At 32.3% G+C, this 20,996-nt stretch overlaps 1 protein-coding gene across 1 annotated transcript in view; it reads left to right on the top strand.

Annotated features, from left to right (window-relative positions):
• LOC123712086 (hemicentin-1-like) overlaps positions 1-17,126 on the top strand; it is a 149,217-nt gene extending 132,091 nt beyond the window's left edge. The window contains exons 14-17 of the mRNA XM_045665026.1: positions 1,987-2,121; positions 13,525-13,626; positions 14,479-14,636; positions 15,055-17,126. Of these exons, the coding sequence (XP_045520982.1) occupies positions 1,987-2,121; positions 13,525-13,626; positions 14,479-14,636; positions 15,055-15,174 (515 nt within the window). The 3' untranslated portion in view covers positions 15,175-17,126. The remainder of the gene's footprint in view (positions 1-1,986; positions 2,122-13,524; positions 13,627-14,478; positions 14,637-15,054) is intronic.
• Positions 17,127-20,996: the final 3,870 nt, after the last annotated feature.

Here is a 20,996-nt window from a genome sequence, read left to right as displayed (position 1 = left end):
CCAAATAAACTATTAAAAAAAGCTTACCACTTAAAATAGTAGATAAACTTCGGAAGTATAAGATGTTTATTTGGAAACAATTTACGTCACTGTACTATACGGCAATCACCGTTCTTCATAATTTCATATCTTTAACTCAACTCGCACATTTAATGTCATTTTCAAGAATTTCGATTTAGATATTTATTTCCAAAAAACTGTAAGTGCTGGCCTAATTTCTTGAGCGTGCGACTATATGCTGAACATCTGTCTCATTATACACGTCAAATGTTTATTGTGTGTGGTAAAGGATAATATCGTGAGGAGACCGTTATGACTTAGAACATAAATCTAAGACGTGCGCGAGTAGCAGACTACTTGCTGAAAAAATGCCAAGAAAAATATACAGAAATCTGAGGCAAATACTAATGGTTAGAGCTACTGTTTCTTTCTTAAATTGAATGCCACTAGCATTTTAATAATCTAACTTTATTGTAAAGGTTTAGAAAAAATATCTTAAATCATGCTTTAACTATAGTACACTGAATATCTTTTTCATATTTCGATAAATTCAAAATCAATTGAGAAGCTTTTAAACGAATTTAAAGAGTAAAAGGTTTATTAAAAGCTTATTGGAATTTACATATATAGCAGTGGTTCAGCCTGCGATTTAACTTTGTAATAATTTAGTAGCGCAACAACCTTTTATGGATTGGCCTCAGATTTCTGCATTGACTATTTACTATAGCTGATCATTCGGATTTTAGATGTAGCAGTTTTCTCGCGATGTCTGCCTGTATTAGCTAATGTTAATTGTGGACAAACCAAAACACACTACCACATAAAAAGGAATTTATCTTTTAATATTTTGCAATAGATTTTATTTATCCGCTTCTCCTTGACGATAGTCTCTTACGGTCCGCTTCACAATAAATTTTCTTTTCTAAACTATGAATTCGACTCCCGGTAAGAGACTTTCCTGGGAGATACTACGTCCAATTGTTTCAAAAAACGATTTCCTCTCCCCTACAAACGCCGGCAATGCACCAACTAAAATAGGTGGTCCATGAGCTACGATTCCTGCCATATTTGAGTGTCCCGTAGGCTTATATGCTATAAAAAATTCAAATTACATGACATTTTAAAATGTACAATATTTTTAGACTATGCATTCACAAACAGCATAACCGATTTTTATATAAATTAGTCATATAAATCTCTATAAAATACTGTTTCGACACTTTAATTAAAAATAGAATATTATATGAGAGCACATAATATTTTATCGGAAAATTTATAATGAACGTGATATTATACAACAGAATGCAATCTCCGCTGAAGAAGCTTGAAAACTTTTTAAAATTAATATTCATTCAATGCATTAAGTATTTTTAATCATTATGAACTCAATGGTTCTTTTAGCGAGGCGAATGGATATAATATGTAATTCGCTATAACACCGCTCCACTTTTATACCCTCCTTTACTGGGTATCATATTAGGATGTAGGGTAGATTAAAGCAGATTAAATTATTACTTAAATATAATTTAGGGATGAAATTTTATATGTACCTCTACTGTAATAATTAAGAAAAACTCCAACCTTAAATGACTTTTTTTTTTAAAATAATTACATTCACTTAGCGAGACAATTTAGAGAGTAGATTTTTAATTAGATAATTCTAAGCAAAAAATTAAAATAATATAAATAAATTCACAACATTTTGAACATACTAAAGTTTTTATAAAAAAATCAGTTTTGACTGTAGCGCTTAGAGAATAGCTATCTTACAGTGAATTAGTTGTTGTTAAAAATAAAGGGTTAATAGTAAAAGTAATTTAAATCATTTGACTTGAAGAATGCTTGTATTCTATAAAAGTCACTTATAGTGTTAAACTAGCTTCATAAGCTGTTTAACATTTTTATGATACGCTAAGCACAAACTTGAAATTGGAAGAAGCAGTGGTTGCATTCTAATTTCAAAAATTAATAAATAATTAATTTCAGAGGCGAAAAGCAACCACGTCGGTGTTGATACCAGCTGGGCTCTCGGCATCATTGCAGGCATCATAGGAACACTTGCAGTACTGGCTACTCTAGCTCTACTCGCGAGGAAACGACATAGACCGCTTCAGTATGAAGGTTGGTTGGATAAAAAAATGTTTGTCGTCGTTTGTGCATTCCAACTCCCTAGCAAACCTTTGTGCCATGATATATGGCATGTTAATTGCACCGAATTTCAAGTAGTTTTATTTCGAAAATGAAACTTAACAAAAACTGAATTAAAAAATTATGTTAAACAATATTTATATAAATTTTACGTTGCGAACGCGTTGTATTTATTAATGCAAATTTACGAATATAAAGCTATATTTAAATTACCAAGAGCTCTATTAAACTTTGAATACACAATCCCTAGCGGTATTACAAGAAATGCTAAGACAAAGGTCATTTAATATAAATGTAGACAATCCTGACGGGAGTACAATTCTGTGTATAACCATATACATATACATCTATTCATATCATATCCCATCATATCGTAGTTTGTATACATACACATATATGCAAGTATTTCGTTATAACAATAAATCTGTGAGTTCGATTATGATTGGTCAAATGGATGTAACATTCTGGCAGATCATGTCCCGTATCAACGCGTATTAGACTAGAAATGCTGTTGACAAATAACATTGAAATGGTTGTCGTTTCGTATTTCGTATAACATTGTGCTAGAAACAATATGGTAATAACGGTCATAATGGTTAATGTATCATGCAAATATTATATTATCGTATAATATTTCAATTTCAACCGTCAAAACCAATTATATTGACCCACTTATCACAGATAATCTTAAAATTTAAAAATTATTTAATTAATGGTGGTATGGACTTATGGTTGCCACCTATGGGGCTGTACCAGTAATAGTAACATTCAAGTAATCCAACGATTCCAAAAGAAAGTGCTTAGGGGAATAGTTAATGCTCCCTGGTACATTCGAAATTACGACCTCCATCGGGATCTTAATGCAGAAGACGTCGCCACATGAATAAAAAAGACTGCTGGAGCACATGAACATAGGCTCCCCCATCACGTGAACGTCGAGGCTATTCAACTCCTTGACACCACGGGCCTAGTGATAAGATTGAAAAGGACAAAACCATTTGAACTAGTGAATTACTGTTAGTGTACTTTAATATTAAGTGCTAAACAGTGAATGAAAAAAAAATTAACACAAGAACAGAGTGTCTTCCCTTTAATAGAGACTATAAGTAGCGTTATTGAACGCTTACTTATGATAACAATCCTTTTTAGTAAATTAGGTTAGACTTAAATTACTTATTAGTATTAAGTTAGGCTAGATCGTAATGTTCCATGATGTCGTAGTGTACAAAATAATAAAAATAAAAAAAAGTTATGATGACGTCATACAGCTCATTGGTAAGTTTTACGAAGTTTATTTCAGCATAGTCATTCGTTGTTTCCATTTCGGTTAGAAACGTCGCGTATTAATTATTGTGACCGAAAAAGTGCAACGCGCTGACGCAGCGCCGCGATCGCGTTACGATGAATCGTTGACCTAATATTTGTTATTGTGTAATAAATAAAGTCGAGGTTTTGTCTTTATAATTTTAATTATTATATTAAATTTATGATGTCATCTCCAAGTGTTTTTGAAATTATAACCCAAAACGAGCAATTTCTAGTGGCTGAACTGAAAAAGGAAAGAGCCCGATGCTCGGACCTGGAAACTATTGTCTATCAACTGAAGGAACGAATAGCTCAGCTCGAGAAAAAAATAGAGCAGCCCTTAACACAAAGGGACGAGGCAGCCGCTGAATCAATTCAGTATGCGACGGACGAAGAAGAACTGGCTAAAGAAACGGAATGGGTGCGACAAAAAACCAGAAAGAAAAGGAAACTAAACACCTCCCCTTCCCCCATGAAAGAAGTTACTTGTAATAAAGTAACCAAAGAAAAGCCTAAAAAAGAACCCCTTCCACCCCCGATTATTGTCGAAAATGTAATTGAATACCAATCATTCTACGATTCCTTACTTAAAAAAGAATTGAATAAAGACTCGTTCACAGTAAAAATGATTAGAAATGGATCGGTGAAGATTAACACTAATAGTGAAGCTACCTACAGAGTGATCACAAAACATCTTAAAGAAGAAGATGCCTCGTGGTTCTCTTACGAAAACAAGCAGAGCAGGCCAATAAGAGTAATGGCAAAAAATCTCCATGCTTCTTGCAAGCCTGAAAGGATAGTTGAAGACCTTACTCGCCAAGGATTTAAAATTTTAGACGCAGCCGTCAAATATAGCTGGAAAACCAAAGAACCGCTTAACATGTTTATTCTGTCTTTCCACCATCAGGAAAACATAAAAAATATCTACGAAATAAAATCCATACTTGGCTGCAAAATTGATGTACAGCCACTGAAATCACCGAAATTGATTCCCCAATGCAAGAGGTGTCAGGCTTATGGGCATACACAGAAATACTGCTCCAAGGAGCCGAGGTGTGTGAAATGCACTGCAAAGCATCTCACAGTCGATTGTAACAAGCCACAAGACGTGAAACCGAAGTGTGTTCACTGTGGTGAGTCACATCCAGCTAATTACAGAGGCTGTGTAGTAGCAAAAGAATTACAGAAAATGAGAAATGTCTTAAAATCAAAATCAATGATAGAAACGGACAAATCGGTAAAACCAGCAAAATTAGTTTCCAAAACTGTTTCCTTTGCCCAGGTAACTAAAGGTCCTAAGACTCCATCCCCAACACAACAAAATGAGATAGCTAGCACAGGCATGGATGAAAAGATTAACACCATACTTTCATTATTGACATCCTTTGATGAAAGACTTAAAAAACTAGAAAGCGGCACCAAAATAGCTGCTCCCAAACGTCTTAAGCAATAATGGCTTTAAAAATAATGGCATGGAATGCTAATGGGCTTTTAAAACACCAAAGAGAACTTCAGATAATTCTTAAACATGAAAACATTGACATCTGCTTGGTATCGGAAACACATTTTACCAGGGAGTCATACATTCAATTTAAAGGATATAATGCCTACCATGCCCTTCACCCAAGTAATAAATCCAGTGGGGGAAGTACAGTTATAATAAAGGATAGCTTAAAACACCATGAGGTCTTTAAATATGAAAAAGAGCATATACAGGCTGTGGCTGTGAGCCTATCAATGAAGCGGTATCCATTAACAATATCATCTATTTACTGCCCACCAAGACATGCACTTAAGTACGACCAGTACAAAACCCTGCTAGAAAGTCTTGGAAATAGATTTGTGTTGGGAGGCGACTTCAATGCAAAACATACCTACTGGGGATCAAGATTAATATCGACCAAAGGAAAAGAACTGTTCAATGCTATGAAAAATTTGAGATGTGATGCAATTTCCACAGGAAGGCCCACATACTGGCCAACAGACAAGAATAAAATACCAGATCTTATAGATTTCTTCATATTTAGAGAAGTATCACCAAATGTTCTCCAAATAGAGGAAGCCTATGATATGAACTCAGATCACTCACCAATCTTACTCACAATTGGCGAAGACCCTATAAAGCGAAAACTGAATCCATCTCTCGTGAACACGCATACGGACTGGGACAGCTTCAAAATTTATCTTGTCAATATGGTAGACCTTAGAGTACCTTTAAAGACTGAGGAACAATTAGATTTAGAAGTCAATAGATTTACAAAGAACATCCAACAAGCTGCTTGGAGTAATACTCCAAAATTTAAGAAAAAGGTACAAAACAACTACTTCCCAGAAGAGATTAAAAATTTGATAAAGACAAAACGAACTCAAAGAAAAAGATGGCATTCCACAAGATGTCCAGAAGACAAAAAACATCTGAATAACCTCACTAAACAACTGAGGAGAGAGATTAAAATACATAAAGATACTTCAATAAAGAGATACCTAAACCAATTAACTTCTGATGGTTCCACCGATTACTCCATCTGGAAAGCGATAAGAAATATCAAAAAACCTACAACACATATTCCTCCCTTACGAGAGTCTAATGGGAATTGGGCTGCAAGTAACATACAAAAAGTTAAGAGGTTCGCTGATCATCTAGAAAATATATTTCAAATCGATGAAGAAGATTTACTTAACTTCGAAGAAATAACGTCAGAAGAGCTGAACATCCGTCTAGTCACACCAAAAGAGGTCTTAAGTGAAATTAAATGTCTAACTAAAAAGAAGGCACCAGGTTTTGATCTAATTACGGGTGAAGTCCTTCAGCATCTCCCCCGTAAAGCCGTAGTTAAATTGACAACCTTAATTAATGCCTCTTTTCGACTTCAATATGTTCCCAATATGTGGAAACTTGCGGAAGTTATAATGATTCCCAAGCCAGGAAAACCTCCACACGAAGTCACGTCTTACAGGCCAATCTCACTGTTACCTGTTATAGCAAAGCTATTTGAGAAAATCTTTCTCAAACGTCTTAACCCTATTATTGTCAAAAAGCAGCTCATACCAGATTACCAATTCGGTTTTAGAGAAAAACATTCTACCATAGAGCAAGTTCATAGAATCACAAATAATATTGAAAAAGCACTAGAAGAACAAAAAGTCTGCTCCACTGTCTTTCTGGATGTAGCTCAAGCATTTGATAAAGTGTGGCATCGAGGACTTGTTCATAAATTAAGGAAATTACTGCCTCGTCAATTTTCAAATATCCTTGAGTCATATTTAACACAAAGAATGTTTAGAGTACGACAAGATGATGATTATTCAGAACTAAAAGAAATAAAAGCTGGGGTGCCGCAAGGGAGTGTATTAGGTCCGGTCCTGTACCTCTTATACACATGCGATATTCCTGATCTAAAAGATAACGTTATCGCGACCTTTGCCGATGATACTGCTATCATGTCTACGGCGACTACTGAAAAGGAAGCGGTAGTAAAATTACAAAAAGCCATAAATATTGTTGGCTTGTGGACCAAAAAATGGCGGATAAAACTAAATCAGTCTAAATCAGTTCACATAAACTTTTCCAACAAAACATCAAATTACCTGCCAGTATATATTGATAACGTCAAAGTGCCGTTCCAAAATTCAGCTAAGTACCTAGGTATGACGCTAGACACCAAACTCCGATGGAAGGTCCATGTTAAAAAGAAACGCGAAGAGTTGGATCTCCGTTACTCTAAATTGTACTGGTTGCTCGGAAGGCATTCCACGTTATCAGTACAAAATAAATTATTGATCTACAAACAAGTCCTGACACCTGTATGGACTTATGGTTGCCAGCTGTGGGGCTGTACCAGTAATAGTAATATCCAAGTAATCCAACGATTCCAAAACAAAGTGCTCAGGGGAATAGTCAATGCTCCCTGGTACATTCGCAATTACGACCTCCATCGGGACCTTAATGTAGAGGACGTCACCACATTAATAAAAAAGGCTGCTGGAGCACACGAACATAGGCTCCACCATCACGTGAATGTCGAGGCTATTCAACTCCTTGATACCACTGACCTAGTGAGAAGATTGAAAAGGATAAAACCATTCGAACTAGTGAATTAGTGTTAGTGTACTTTAATATTAAGTGCTAAACAGTGAATGAAAAAATGAAAACACAAGAACAGAGTGTCTTCCCTTTAATAGAGACTATAAGTAGCGTTATTGGACACTTACTTATTACAATCCTTTTTAGTAAATTAGGTTAGACTTAAATTACTTATTAGTCTTAAATTAGGCTAGATCGTAATGTTCCATGATGTCGTAGTAAAGACACATGTATATTAAAAAAAAAAAAAAAATTTCAGCATAGTTACAATTACGCTATTATTGTACGTTGCATTCAATTACTATAGTCTATTTCCGGCCGCGCCCACCTGATGCATTTGGATTCATATTACATAGAATAGATTCATTACTTTTTATGTCCAACTCCAAATTGTGAGATGTACGAAATTGTTCAAAACTAGGGCTTACAATCCTCGCATAGTTATGTTTTTAAAAATTAATTCAACAGTTGCTCATATAATTATTACATGGTAAATGTAAATACACTTATAATCTCGTTAAAACCAAAAGAAAAAAACGTTTTCGACGGGCGATTTTTGCATAATTTTCATTTTTTTTTTGTATCCAAGCAGTCCTTCCTTGCCTCGCTTACATCATTTTTGACCGCGGTGCAATGACCCAAAGTGAGTTTGTGGGCCAAGGCCACCTTTGCCAATCACGCGCTACTTCTTCCTAATCGGGAACTTGGAACTCGCGTAGGTCCTTCTCAACGATGTCTTTTCAACGATGTCTGGGCTGCATACCTCCGTTTCCTTCTATTAGTTTAAGACATGCCGGTTTATCATGTCTTTGGTAATTCCAAACCTTGTCCTTTATGAAGGAAAAATCCATTAAGACATAACTTGGGTTTACCGCTCATGGGGTTAAAAGTGTGTTATAGAATTATTTATTTCGTTTGTTATGGAAGAGCGGGGAACCCTGACACAGGTATCTTATAGTTCCCAAATCCTAAACTATACTTATAATTAATACCTTCATTTTTATTCTATATGCTATGCTAAATTTATTTACACTTTAGTCTAAACATCGAGGTAGTATCAAACATTGGTAATACGTAATTTGCGTGTAGAATGAACATAAAAACTTGTTAATGTTATAACTTTGAATTTTTATGACATGATTATTATCACCTTTAGCGGCAGAATTTTAATGTAAATAGTCCGTATCGTTAATTAGTTAATTGCAGTATTTGAATTAGTGTTAAGTGTATTGCAATGTCATCAAGGAGTAATTACTGCTAATAGTTTGCTTAATGTAGGCAAGTAATAATATGCAGATTAATAGAGTTTGAGCTTGGATGGAAATTGACTTAAATTTGTTATATATACCAAAAGAGTCGACGGTGGCCTGTCTCTAATGAGACTCGACATTTACGCAAGGGCTAAAGCGTTTAAGTGTGGGCGTAAGAAGTGTACTCTCTATTCCATTACCCGCATATTCTTCCAGAATTCCATAGCTGATTGTTTATCTACAACATGGGAGTATTTAAACACGTCCTAACTTAATGTTACAATATAATTTTTGTTAGGAAAATTGCAATCACAAAAATATGATATTATTTACTTCAACTACCAACAAAAGCTATTTAATTGTTTGGTAATTTGTATAAAATACCATATACACGATAATGAAATTGTAGCAAGCATCGCGGAGATCGGCGAGATTAAAATTTAAATCTTATCGGATTTGGGATAACTCCAAACAGATCGTTAATATTAAACGAATCAATCTGTTTATTATAGAAGATAATTTGTAAACCAATTTTGTATTCATTAAACATAACGTCTTGTGAGTGGAGAGTAATTGTGTTAGAGTGGCAACGAGTTTCTTTATGGCAAGATTTTATATCCAGAGAAACAAAAACTGAAATTTCATGAGTTCATAATTTATGCTTTATTCAAGAATTCATTCGAATCGCATCAAATTTATTTATTTAAAAAACATCTTAAAGAAACCGGTAAGCGTTTGTGCCAAAAGGTTGACAGCGTGTGTCAGGCACAGATAGCTAATAAACATGCCTATTAAAAAATACAAATGTACACGAAACAGTTACAGAAATTGGCTAGGATATAAAATTATGTAGTGTGCGCAATGTAGTATACATTGGTTTATTAGTAATCACAAGTTCAAATAACTTTTAGTTATTGATACCATACAAAAATACAAATGTTTCCTCTTAATAAAATTAGTTTAGGAAAGAGAACGTATAACGGATTTGCTTTAGTTGAAAATGTTTAAAACTAGTTTAAATTTTTGGAACCAGGCTGGAAATCCAATTCAGTTTTTAAGCCAATTTTGGAACCCACAATGTCTTTAGGTTGTGGTTTTCACTTAACCTAAACAGTTAATTTACATTTTAAGTAATATCAAAACATAGTAGATTACCTTTTTAAAATCTATCTTACTGCTAATATTGGTCTAGATAACCCGGACAAAGATTGGCTAAAATGAAACATTTGAATTAATTAAGTACTTTTTATTTTATTTATTATAAAGTCATTCCGACTGCTAAGTATATATACAACTTCTCAACCTTAGCCACTGGAGCCTTCGGGCTAGTCTGGTCGAGAATCTTCGTTTGGTTGGAGAAGCACACTGTCCTTCACACATTAAAATCAAAACTAAATTAAAAATACAACAAATTTTTCACAAAGGTCTTGTGTTAGTTCATTCGTTACAGTTTAGAGTTTTTGTATGAATAAAATAAAAGAACACATCTTTATTTCACGACTTGAATAAAAATTTGTTATAAATTCTTTGCGAAATGTCACAACAAGATGGTGAGCCAAAATATCTACGTCAGTGCATGCAAAGAATAGAAAGAATCCCTCGCGTCTAGAAATTCAGAGAGCTACACATTTCTCTACATTTCCTGTGTGATTTATGCCCCTTAAAAATTGCATGTTTCGTCACTCACACGACATTTGTATTAACTTTCCAATAGCGCAAAAGGAATAGCGAGTTCCAAATTTAATACATTTTCGAGTTATAAATTTCTAACATTTAAACGCACAGTCAATGACATATTCTGCGGGCATATTCAACAAAATGGAACAGTTTCAATTCCGTTCGACGGTTGAGTGCTTTCTATTTCATTTCCAAAAGTGAATTTACTAGCGAATTGCTTAGGAATAGTTTGTTTATGAATTCACAAATGCATAATGTTTTTGAAAAGTACGCCTTTTCAAATACACCTGCGAGTCAGGCAGCTCCGGTCCATAACTTGTCTTCTATACAAAATATTAAACATTTTGTTGAAAAGCGTTTAAACGTAATTTCGGACCGAATTGGGAATACAATTTTGTTTCCTTGAGTATTTCATTCTTTTGTGTTAGATATTTTTTAAGACAAGCAGGTAATGGTCCTTGTGTACACACCAATTCAAAAACAATTTTTTTTGCCATTGTCCTCTATTATATGCAAGATTGAGTTACGGAAGTGGTATACTTATTAGTACAAAATATGTTATTTAATTTAAATAATTTTTACAGTAATATTTCTTTAAGATGTTGACACTATCTACGTATCATATATTCAGCTTTTTTATGTTTCTTTTTTTAAATCAGGCGCCTTTTGCCTTGGTTGTTTTAGATTTTTATTTTATATAATTGCACAATATACGTGCCAAGTCACAAAAGCAAATGACAAATGAATAAAATATACTACATTAGGTTACCAAAGAGTTCTAAAATTGAAATTCAAAAAAAGTTTTCATTAGCAATGTTTCTAACTGGCCAGTTCTAAACATTTTCAGTGTTACCTAAGTATACAGCTTCATATCGTAAATGGAAAACATACATTTGCAATAAACATGTAAATGTTAACTATTAAATATCATAATAAATAATTTATAAACCTTGTCGATTTATATTCGAAAGCGGGGAAGCAATAATTTCTTGAAGTGTGACCTAGTGCCAGGTATATATCGAGACCTAAGTGTCGTTTGGCGTGTTATTTGGCTATTGATGAGACGTCAATGTTTCATGTTATAGCATATTTGACTTTTCATGACGTGATGCCTCAGTATAAGGTTTATAACTGACATGTGACGGAGAAATGGCTAATGTAGTACGAATATAAAACACATACACGTTTTTTACGTTGCAAGAAGTTATCCAAATATATAAAAAAACTGTTATAGATACCCGTCGTAATCGTCTGGCCATTTAAGAAAGTTATAATGATCGGCCCTCTTCCTCCCAATTCTCCCTCATGCGTTTGATTCGCGGCTTTGAACCAATGTACGCATTAACGCACGCTCATACGGAGAGAAAATATTGTATGGAAACCGGAATGCCTTAGACCCTTAGTTTAATAATCAAAAGTGTGTCAGGCTAATTACCTGCTAGCCTCGGAAGAAAAACAAATTATCATTACTGTATATGTTTCGTGATATATATATATATATCACGAAACATATATAATTAGTATTAATTATTTATTAATATAGGGTCGAGCGATACTAAATTATCAGTATTAATAAAAAGAGGCATCTTGTATTGTCTTTAATCCTTTTCTTACTACATTTCGCCTTAATATGATTTTTTACTTAACCTACCTTTTTAGTCCATCAAAACATGAATCATTTAGGTACACTATAGTCAGTATTCGCTTTTCTGAAGTAAAAACCTAAGTACTAAATAAAATTATTAGTTATTTTTTTTTTAATTTTCTCTCCGTAAAATAAATTCAGAGTATCAGGAGTAAATAAAAAATAAAATTCGAATTGCTCCAGCCGTCTTTAAGTTTTGCGCTTAGCAATACGTTTTGTGATTAATATTTATTTATATAGATTATAAAGTAATAACGTATTCTTCTCTTCCTCTTAATAGTGCTTAAAGTTTTTATGCTTCCTTTAGATATTTAGAAACAGGAGTCGGGCATCCTCTGTATCGTCTAAACGTATATAAAACGTAGTAGAACGCAACGAACTGAAAAATGAAAAGTTTATCAGTCAAAAAATCCGCCCAACTAGCTGTTCATTTCTTAAACATGGTTTCACAAAACTCAGCTGACAGCTAAACGCAATTAGAACTTTTGAAGTTGATCGGTTGTTGCTTTTATTTGGGTTTAGCTTTTCTTCTCTTATTTTAGCTTCCCAAACCGATATTATCATAAGCAATGCCACGAGCAAGACGATAGAATCTTAACCGACACAGCCACAATGTAATAGGTTAAAGGACCTTGATGACTGTTGAAATGTTAGTAACAACTGTTTTTTTTGTTTCTTTGAAATTTTGCATTTAAAAACTGTGTATAGGAGAACGTCTATCTGGTATGCTTGTTTTTCATATAAATAATCAAGATGAATACTGTAGATCAATAATTATGTAACTTGATGTTGGATATGATGACAAAAGGATGACCATCAAAGTCAATTTCATATTGAAATAGTGTCCAAACTAGTGAAATAGTCTTTGATATTTAGTAATTTGACATTCTTGAGACAGCTTTGCAGTACTGAAGCTGAAATTTCGTACTAAATATAAACAGTCTAATAAAAGACGCACCACAGTCCAGACTATTACTTGATAATATTCGAATAACGTACCTTTACTGACTAGTTTAGTAATATATATTTAAAATAAATGCTTGATCTGAGAAAATATAAATTCTGACTCATGTGCGTGTACAAGTGTACAAAAGTTACTTAAATGAATAAATATGTTTTATACGGCAATAATGTAAAAAACATGATTTATCACCGCCACTGTGGTGTACATTTTATCTCTTATTATTAGATAATTACGAAAGATATAAAGGAATAAATTAACTCTGAAAACTTTATTAAAACTGGACAAAACATAGCATAGTGCTTGTTGCTATTGTAAACAAACGTTACCATGACAACAGACTCCTTTCGTCATATTTGTATGTATAGTGTACACATTACACGATAACATATACACGAAGAATACTCTTTAAATATTTCTAAAGCATTCGTGTTCAATATTATTTATTTTTCAGCACCGGTACAAACGGTAAAGGCGTATAAAGGATCAATGCAAAGTGCGAACCACTCACCCATAGGAGACGACAAGAACCCGGACGTAGTTCCTCTAGGAAAGGGTAGGTATTTGTTTCTCTATTGAAACAGGAATGCTTTGAACTCAGATACAACACATTTTATTGACAATCGTGAGCAACTGCTACAATGATCCGACTGTGTTTTGTTTATCTATTGATCGAATTATCATAGTACAGTTCGTTAAATATGAAACGTACATATTTGATAAGGCAATTTTTTTCACATAATATAATTGTAATGTGAGGTAGTTGTTAAGAAATTACGCACAGGTAATAGTTGAAAAGATAATGTATAAAATGTATCTATATTTGTCTATATGTGTGTCTAAGGGAAATAAATACCAATACGTATATCATAATTGATCTATTCACTTATTAAAACGGTATCTATATATTATATTGAAATCCAAGTAAGGAAGCTGGTTAAAAATGTACTGACTTTTCATAAAATTCATGCACGCTTTAAAATTATCATGATATGTCATTTAATTGATATCATATATTATGTGCCATACAATTTGCATTTAGTACCCCATGAGGGTAAAATTCATGTTGTATTTAAATTGTAACATTTTCTCGTGCTTATATTAATTTGTAAATTTAAATTCTTGTGAGACTAGTAGCTACGAAACTATGCTTTTGTAACTATATTAAATTTATAGACACAGGGATAACTTAGAATTAATATACTTTCAATATGGATTTAATTTTGAGATGTTAAGTTTTTATAGGAATTTAATATGTATTTTTCAATCTAATCATTCATTCTTCAGTGGTTTTCAAATATACATAAAGTTTATATAATTCATAAAGGTCAAACCACTTTACAAGGTTTCAATTAAGGATTTTATTATAAATTAATAAAATTATTATTATTTATTTATGTTTGTGTAGACTTCAACTGTACGAGAGATTGTGAACGACCGCCTGAACCGCCACCCTATGCTGCAGTTGTCTCGCCACCGGTTGGTTCATCCCGTAGCGCACACAGCTTGCACGATACTAGATCAAATACACCCCATACACCGAACACGCCGGCGTCTGATGCTCAGGTATACTTTAAGAATTCTCTATTATTGGAAAGACATCGGGAAGTATTTTCCTAGTGGTTTCGGCGTTTGATTTTTATCTCTTATCGGTTGGTTCGATTCCCGCCTTTGTATGGTGTATTTAACACTTGCTTGCTAAAGAAAAAATATAATGTGTTTGTTGAAGTTGACCTCGAGGTAGTAAAAACAACCCTCAGAACATTATAAACACGAAATTACTACATTATTGGATAATATAGTAATTTTACGTTTATACTCAATATATTTACTCAAACGCACACATTAATACACATATTCGGTACATACAATCATTTTAATTCACATTTGTAACGTTCGTATATCATTTATAAATTACTCCTATTATATAAGTTTTCTTATATATTTATGTTATGTATTGATGTACAATGATTTTTGATTCTAGAGCATCGGAACATTGGCTGATGATCGGAGAAGTGTGACAAGCGGCACTCTCTCCCGGCGGAGAGAAGTTGTTACTACGAGGACACCTCTACTGGCCAACGCTAGAGAGAGCTGTGTATAAATAGATAGTCTGTAGATAGAACCTCCATAGCCTAAGGCCTAACTTGGAAAATTATTATCAAAAAATTAATGTTGCACGTTGTACTAAATAAGACAATCGCTGATTGTGTCACACAGTGGTAATAATTATCATCAAAGTATATATATGAATACAGTTCTTAAGTAAACCAGTCATACAATTAAAGCAACGACTAGCTATATTTATTAAGATAGGTTTGAGAGTTTTATTTAATTATTTTGAATATCACTTTGGTTTAAATACTTGATGAAATTTAAGGGGAAAAAATTGCTAAAAGATTATAAACACAATGCAAAAGGATATTATTTTGTTTTTAAAGCTAGATACAATTGAGATAGAATGAAAAATTTGAATCATTTCAAACTGTGGAACTGAAGCTCAGAGTACAAAGGGGCTAATTCTTTGAGCAATAAAGAAAATTCTTTACAAAGAGAAATGCCTCGGCATTCAAATGGTAAACATACAAAAAGTCCTAGTTTAAAATATTATAAACGTTTAATGACAGTATTAAAATTGTTTATCCCTTAAACCTGTTAATTGAAATCTTTTCACGAACGAAATCACTTGACACGTTAAACAGATTGTCTTTAATGAATAAAACGCATTGAAATGATGCAGTCTGGTAGTTTATTCAGTCGCAAAAAATACTTTTTGTTATTGTTAGAAAATAAATTATTTAAACAAAACAATAACGAAAAATTCAAGCAAATTGGAGGTATTTTTTACTTTAACCATTTAGATGGCGAGTTGCACTCGAATATTATTGGAAAAGCTTGTTACCTTTTTTCCATTCTACCGTGGCTATTTCAAATTTTTATTTAAAAAACATCAAGAGCACTATGCCTCGTGTTGGGCGTCAAGCGGTGCATAGGTCGTGAATAAAACATAGGAAGCTCGCATTGACGCGCCAAGCCTAGAGTAGAAATAGACAGACGTGACAAAGGTTTTATATTTTTTCTGCATATTTTTACAGTTTTAAAATTCTTCGTGTTATTCTCGCTTTTATACAATGCGTTTTAACTGGTATGACCTAAATGACTATGACGTCGAACTTACATCTCAACTGTCTAGTAAATGATTAAACCAAAAACAAATACTAACAGGTTTTAATTTATTAAAAATAACTTAAATATATTTTAAATGTGAGACTTGGGTATCTGATATGAAATGTACATTCCTTACGCTCACTACATCTGTAGACCTTGCCTAGCTTATCGCCTACTGTAATGTCTACGCCGTAGAAAATTCTTGCAATCCTCGTATCCTACGCGTATCATGTAACTCACTCCAAATACTTCACTGAAGTATTTTCGAATATATTCGTCTTAGGGACCTTCAAGAACAGAGAGTCCAATTGTTAAACGGCAATGCACTAGCGAGCACTCTCGCAATATGAGTGCCCATGCTGTATAACTTAATATCAAATAAGCCCCCTGCCCGTTTCTCCTGTTATATATTTTTTTATAAATATAACAAATTTAACGAATTAGGTCCGTATGAGAAAAAGCAGCCTTCTTACCTAAAAACCACCCGTACTCCATGGTCTTGAGTCTCTTCCTCAATTGGAATAAAGTTGAAAGAACCTTGCCCTTTTAACTGAATCAAAAATTTTATATTAAAATGGAATGTTTATCATATAATCCGTAAACTAAAGCTGGCACACTAGATATTAAAAATAGCGCATACAATTTCTGCTCAAATAAAAACTGTTTCTCTGTTGAGAAATGTGGGAAAACCAGAAAACGGGCCAAGGCTGAGCGGAGCGCTTTTAATCTATTTGTACCAAAATAAAATTATGTTGCATAAAAAAAAATTCGCCCGATGTCAAATATAAAAACACTAATATTAGCTAAATTTCTTTTATAAAAGACTGTTTCCCTATTTGTCTAGATAGTAATGAAATTTAACTGTTGTATATAAATATGTATATAAGTTAAGACACAGTTCAAACAATTAGTTAAATTAATTTCACAGTTAAGTTTATATTTTTTATAATAGTACGTTTGTAGATTACCGACTAGGTAAAATAAAGTCACAAAAGTAGAGAAATTCTGATAAAAGAAACTAAATTCTGGTAAATAATACGAGTATAAGTGTTGTAAAACAAACGATTCTTTCATATTTTTTGATTAAACAATTCTATATTTGGTAACTATGATTTAGCAAAATTAAAACTAAGTAGTAGTAAACTTACTTCTTACTTTAAATATCTAAAAAATACAAAAAGTATTACCTTTTTTTAATGTGAGAACACATAACGGGCGTAATATTGAGTCTGGTTTTGGGTTGTAGATGATTAATCTGTCTTTAAAAACAAGAAATTTGTTGCGCCACAAAAACTGAACATAACTAATCAAGCCACAGAAGTTTTATACGTTTATAAATAAAGCCGAAAGTAGTATACATGTTCAAAACGTACGATCAGTATCAATAAGCATTTGAATGGTTTGCTGTTTTGCGATTCTTTTTATTTAATGTAACAATAAAGCAGCTTATTTTTTATAAAAATCACATCACCTTAAAGCTTTACACATACAAATCACCACAATTATATTACTTGCATGTAACTTTGAAAAAAGAAATGTGATAAAACATTATTATATAGCTTTTAGTATCATTTATAAGTACATTTGTTTTAATATAGATAATTCTGGTTAGTCGCAACTATGTATTAAATTTTATCCTAATTGTGTTTATATCTTAAATAGAAGTTTTACTATAAAATTTATTAGATTATTTACTGTAAATTGAGATTGTATTATAAATAAATTCACTGTGATGCTATTAAATTATTTTAAGAATTGATAATGAAATTCTAATTGTAAATAGATAAGAGAACTATGCTTATCGAGTCACTGTAAAATACGTGTTAATTGAAAAATTGTATTCTAAAATAATTTGCAACTAAGTTTTAGAAAATATTACTCAATGTAAATAACGTCAATATTATGAGTTATTGTTTCTGATGAGCGATATCGACTTCACATATCGTTACTTTAAGCAGATATGTAATTTCTTGAAAATAAATTTGCCTATTAGAAATTTCTTTGGTGTTTTAATTATTTTCATCACTGTTGTTATGTCTGAGACTTTAATTGAATTATATCAAAATGTTTTCTGTTAATTGATAGCTCGTTGACTAGAACTTAATACAGCGAGCGTTTAACGTCTATTATTATTAAAAAATTAAACCCCCTTTGCAACCTGATAAATTAAGTAAGAATCTGATACCAACTCAATCTTTAATAAACTTTCGGTTACGTGTTTATGAGGATTATTATCATAATATTTGAGAAAATGATTATTAACAAAATGAACTTGTCTGGTTTTATAATTATAAAGTTTCGTAGTAAAATGATTATCAGCAATTATTAGTAGGAACACGAAAATTCAGACATAGTGTTGTATATAGCCGGTGTTCGAACACACGACCTAAGGTTGGAAGCGACTTCATATTTATGTTCCAAACCAGGCTTAGTAAGATACAAAATAATATTGAAGAATATTTGCATATTGGTTTCATAAATGTCAATCCCTAAAGGTGATTTAAAAAATACAAAATTTAAGTTGTCAAGAAAGTTTTTATCATATCAAATTCATAAATATATTAAAAGCGTACAAAATAATTATATACCTTTAAACCATAAATCACAATAACAGTCTACCGCATTAAGAATGTAACAATAGGGAATTTTGTAAAATGTTACCTTATAAACTGTTGTTCTTTGTAACCTGTTTAGAATACCCGTGGTTTTATTAAAAATTCTGTAGAAAAAAAAAACGACCGCAATGTCCATTGTTTGGGGATTACGAAAATTCTATGTGGCTGTTATTAAGGATATAAACAAGGTAAGCTCATCACGTTCTATGATAGGCATTAAAATCACCTTGCTTCGACAAAAGCTGAGTATAAAAGTTCTTATCAAATCTCTTGAACGACCTCTAACCGCGTTTTATCGTTAAACGGTTTTAACTTTTATTGATATTAGGCACAACACAAAATACTGCTTATACTCTTGAAACATTCCGTTTATACAAAGATGTCTTGTTTTGTAAATATAATCAGCTTTAAGAAAAACACTTTTTTTAATTCTAACACATTCTAAATTTTAAAAATTTTTACCGACGTTTCACATGCTTTTCAGCGTGCGTGGTCACGGTGACTGAAGACAAAAGGTGTTAAATGTCAAACGTATCACAGCTGTAGAGAAAGTTGTTTTATCTGTATTTATTGGGGCATTAATAATTAAATAATTTTTAAAATTTAGAATTATGTAAATAACTATAAGTTTTAATAATAATAATACATAGCTTTAATCCGTTCAAAAAGGGTTTTTCTTAATGTGTAAAAGCTATTTTAACAAAAGACAATACTATACAAGAAGCTTTATAAAGTGTCCATCTAATGGTAGTCATATTACTGTTTTATAGATTGATCGTTTTTCTAGACAAGTAGCTTGTCTATGTAATCTTATGTGACAGACACACTTCGTTCATTTCATAAATCTTAAACGTACCGGTTCCTTTACGATATTTTATTTAGTTATTCGTCGTTAAAGTTATTCTATAGATTGTTATAGGAGGCAGTGTAACTGATAAATAAAAACAAAAAACATCACAAAAATCAGTTGTAATTTAATTTAAATTGTCATACAATTGCAGTAAATAAAACTCGGTAATCTTATATAATGCTACGTTATAATATTGTGCAAAATATTTTTATAATTCCATTTATTTTTCGTTTGAATTTAAAATTTGTTTCAATCTTGTAATAACCGCTTCTGGCCGGTTATATCTCGCTTCAACCAGTTTTAGTCGAATTAGCCCACGGATGACGAGGTAGCGATCGCTGCATGTTCCCTCTGAGCTTGTGTGCATATGTAATTGCGAGTTCTTCCTTTCAATTAAGCGGTGAATTTGTTGGACTTATTTCTCCAACAATATTAGCCAGTGTGGAAGTCCATTAATCAGTAATTAGTCCGGGATGATAATTCTGTTTGTATGATTATGAATAATTAAATAGTTCGTATCGACGTGTGATGTTTTTTTTTGACCAAATTTTCAATTTATAACTGTAACAAAATGTTATAATCTGTACTTTGAATGATTAATGATGATCTGTGGATTTAATTTGATAATAATAGAATAATATTATGGTAATGTGCATACACAATATACATATCTTAAAACGATTATATATTAATAATTATTTTGTCGGGAATTAATCAAGTTCAAAGACGAAACACCTTCTAATTACTACATATTCCTATTTTAAAAGCGCAACTGTTTATAAAAACAAAATCCATCCAACCTATTTTATTACAGAATAGTAATTAAAGTCCCAATGTATTCCAAATTTAAACATTCAAATCACTAAAAAAGCTTTAAAACATTTCCACAACTAGTTCCTGATTAATTTTCGTTTCAATTTGGAACAGACAAAGACGTACCGCCCGAGACCATCTGTGTAATTGATACGTACGATCTTAAGCGATACGTTTACTCAGCTCTCGTAATCGGGAGAAAATTGCAAACGCTCCGTGCCAAATTCACGTTATTACCGGATGCGTTTTCAAATTTATCGTAGAATATTGGTTGAATTTCGGGTATGTTTTTGGTCTGTACATAATGTAGAAAGGATTTAATTATATTTAAATTTTAGTTTAATTTGTTTAAATAATTTTAGCAAACAATTCTATTCTATCTAAGCCTGAATTCAAGTATACAATAATAAGTTTTGGAGTGAAACTTCTTGATCAGGGTTGGAAAAAAAATTGCGGTCACATTTTTCCGTTACGCGTCAT

This window comes from Pieris brassicae, chromosome 7 (genome assembly GCF_905147105.1).
Source record: "Pieris brassicae chromosome 7, ilPieBrab1.1, whole genome shotgun sequence".
Lineage (NCBI taxonomy): Eukaryota > Metazoa > Arthropoda > Insecta > Lepidoptera > Pieridae > Pieris > Pieris brassicae.
The sequence above is the reverse complement of the archived record's forward strand: the minus strand, read 5'-3'. Positions and strand labels throughout refer to the sequence as shown.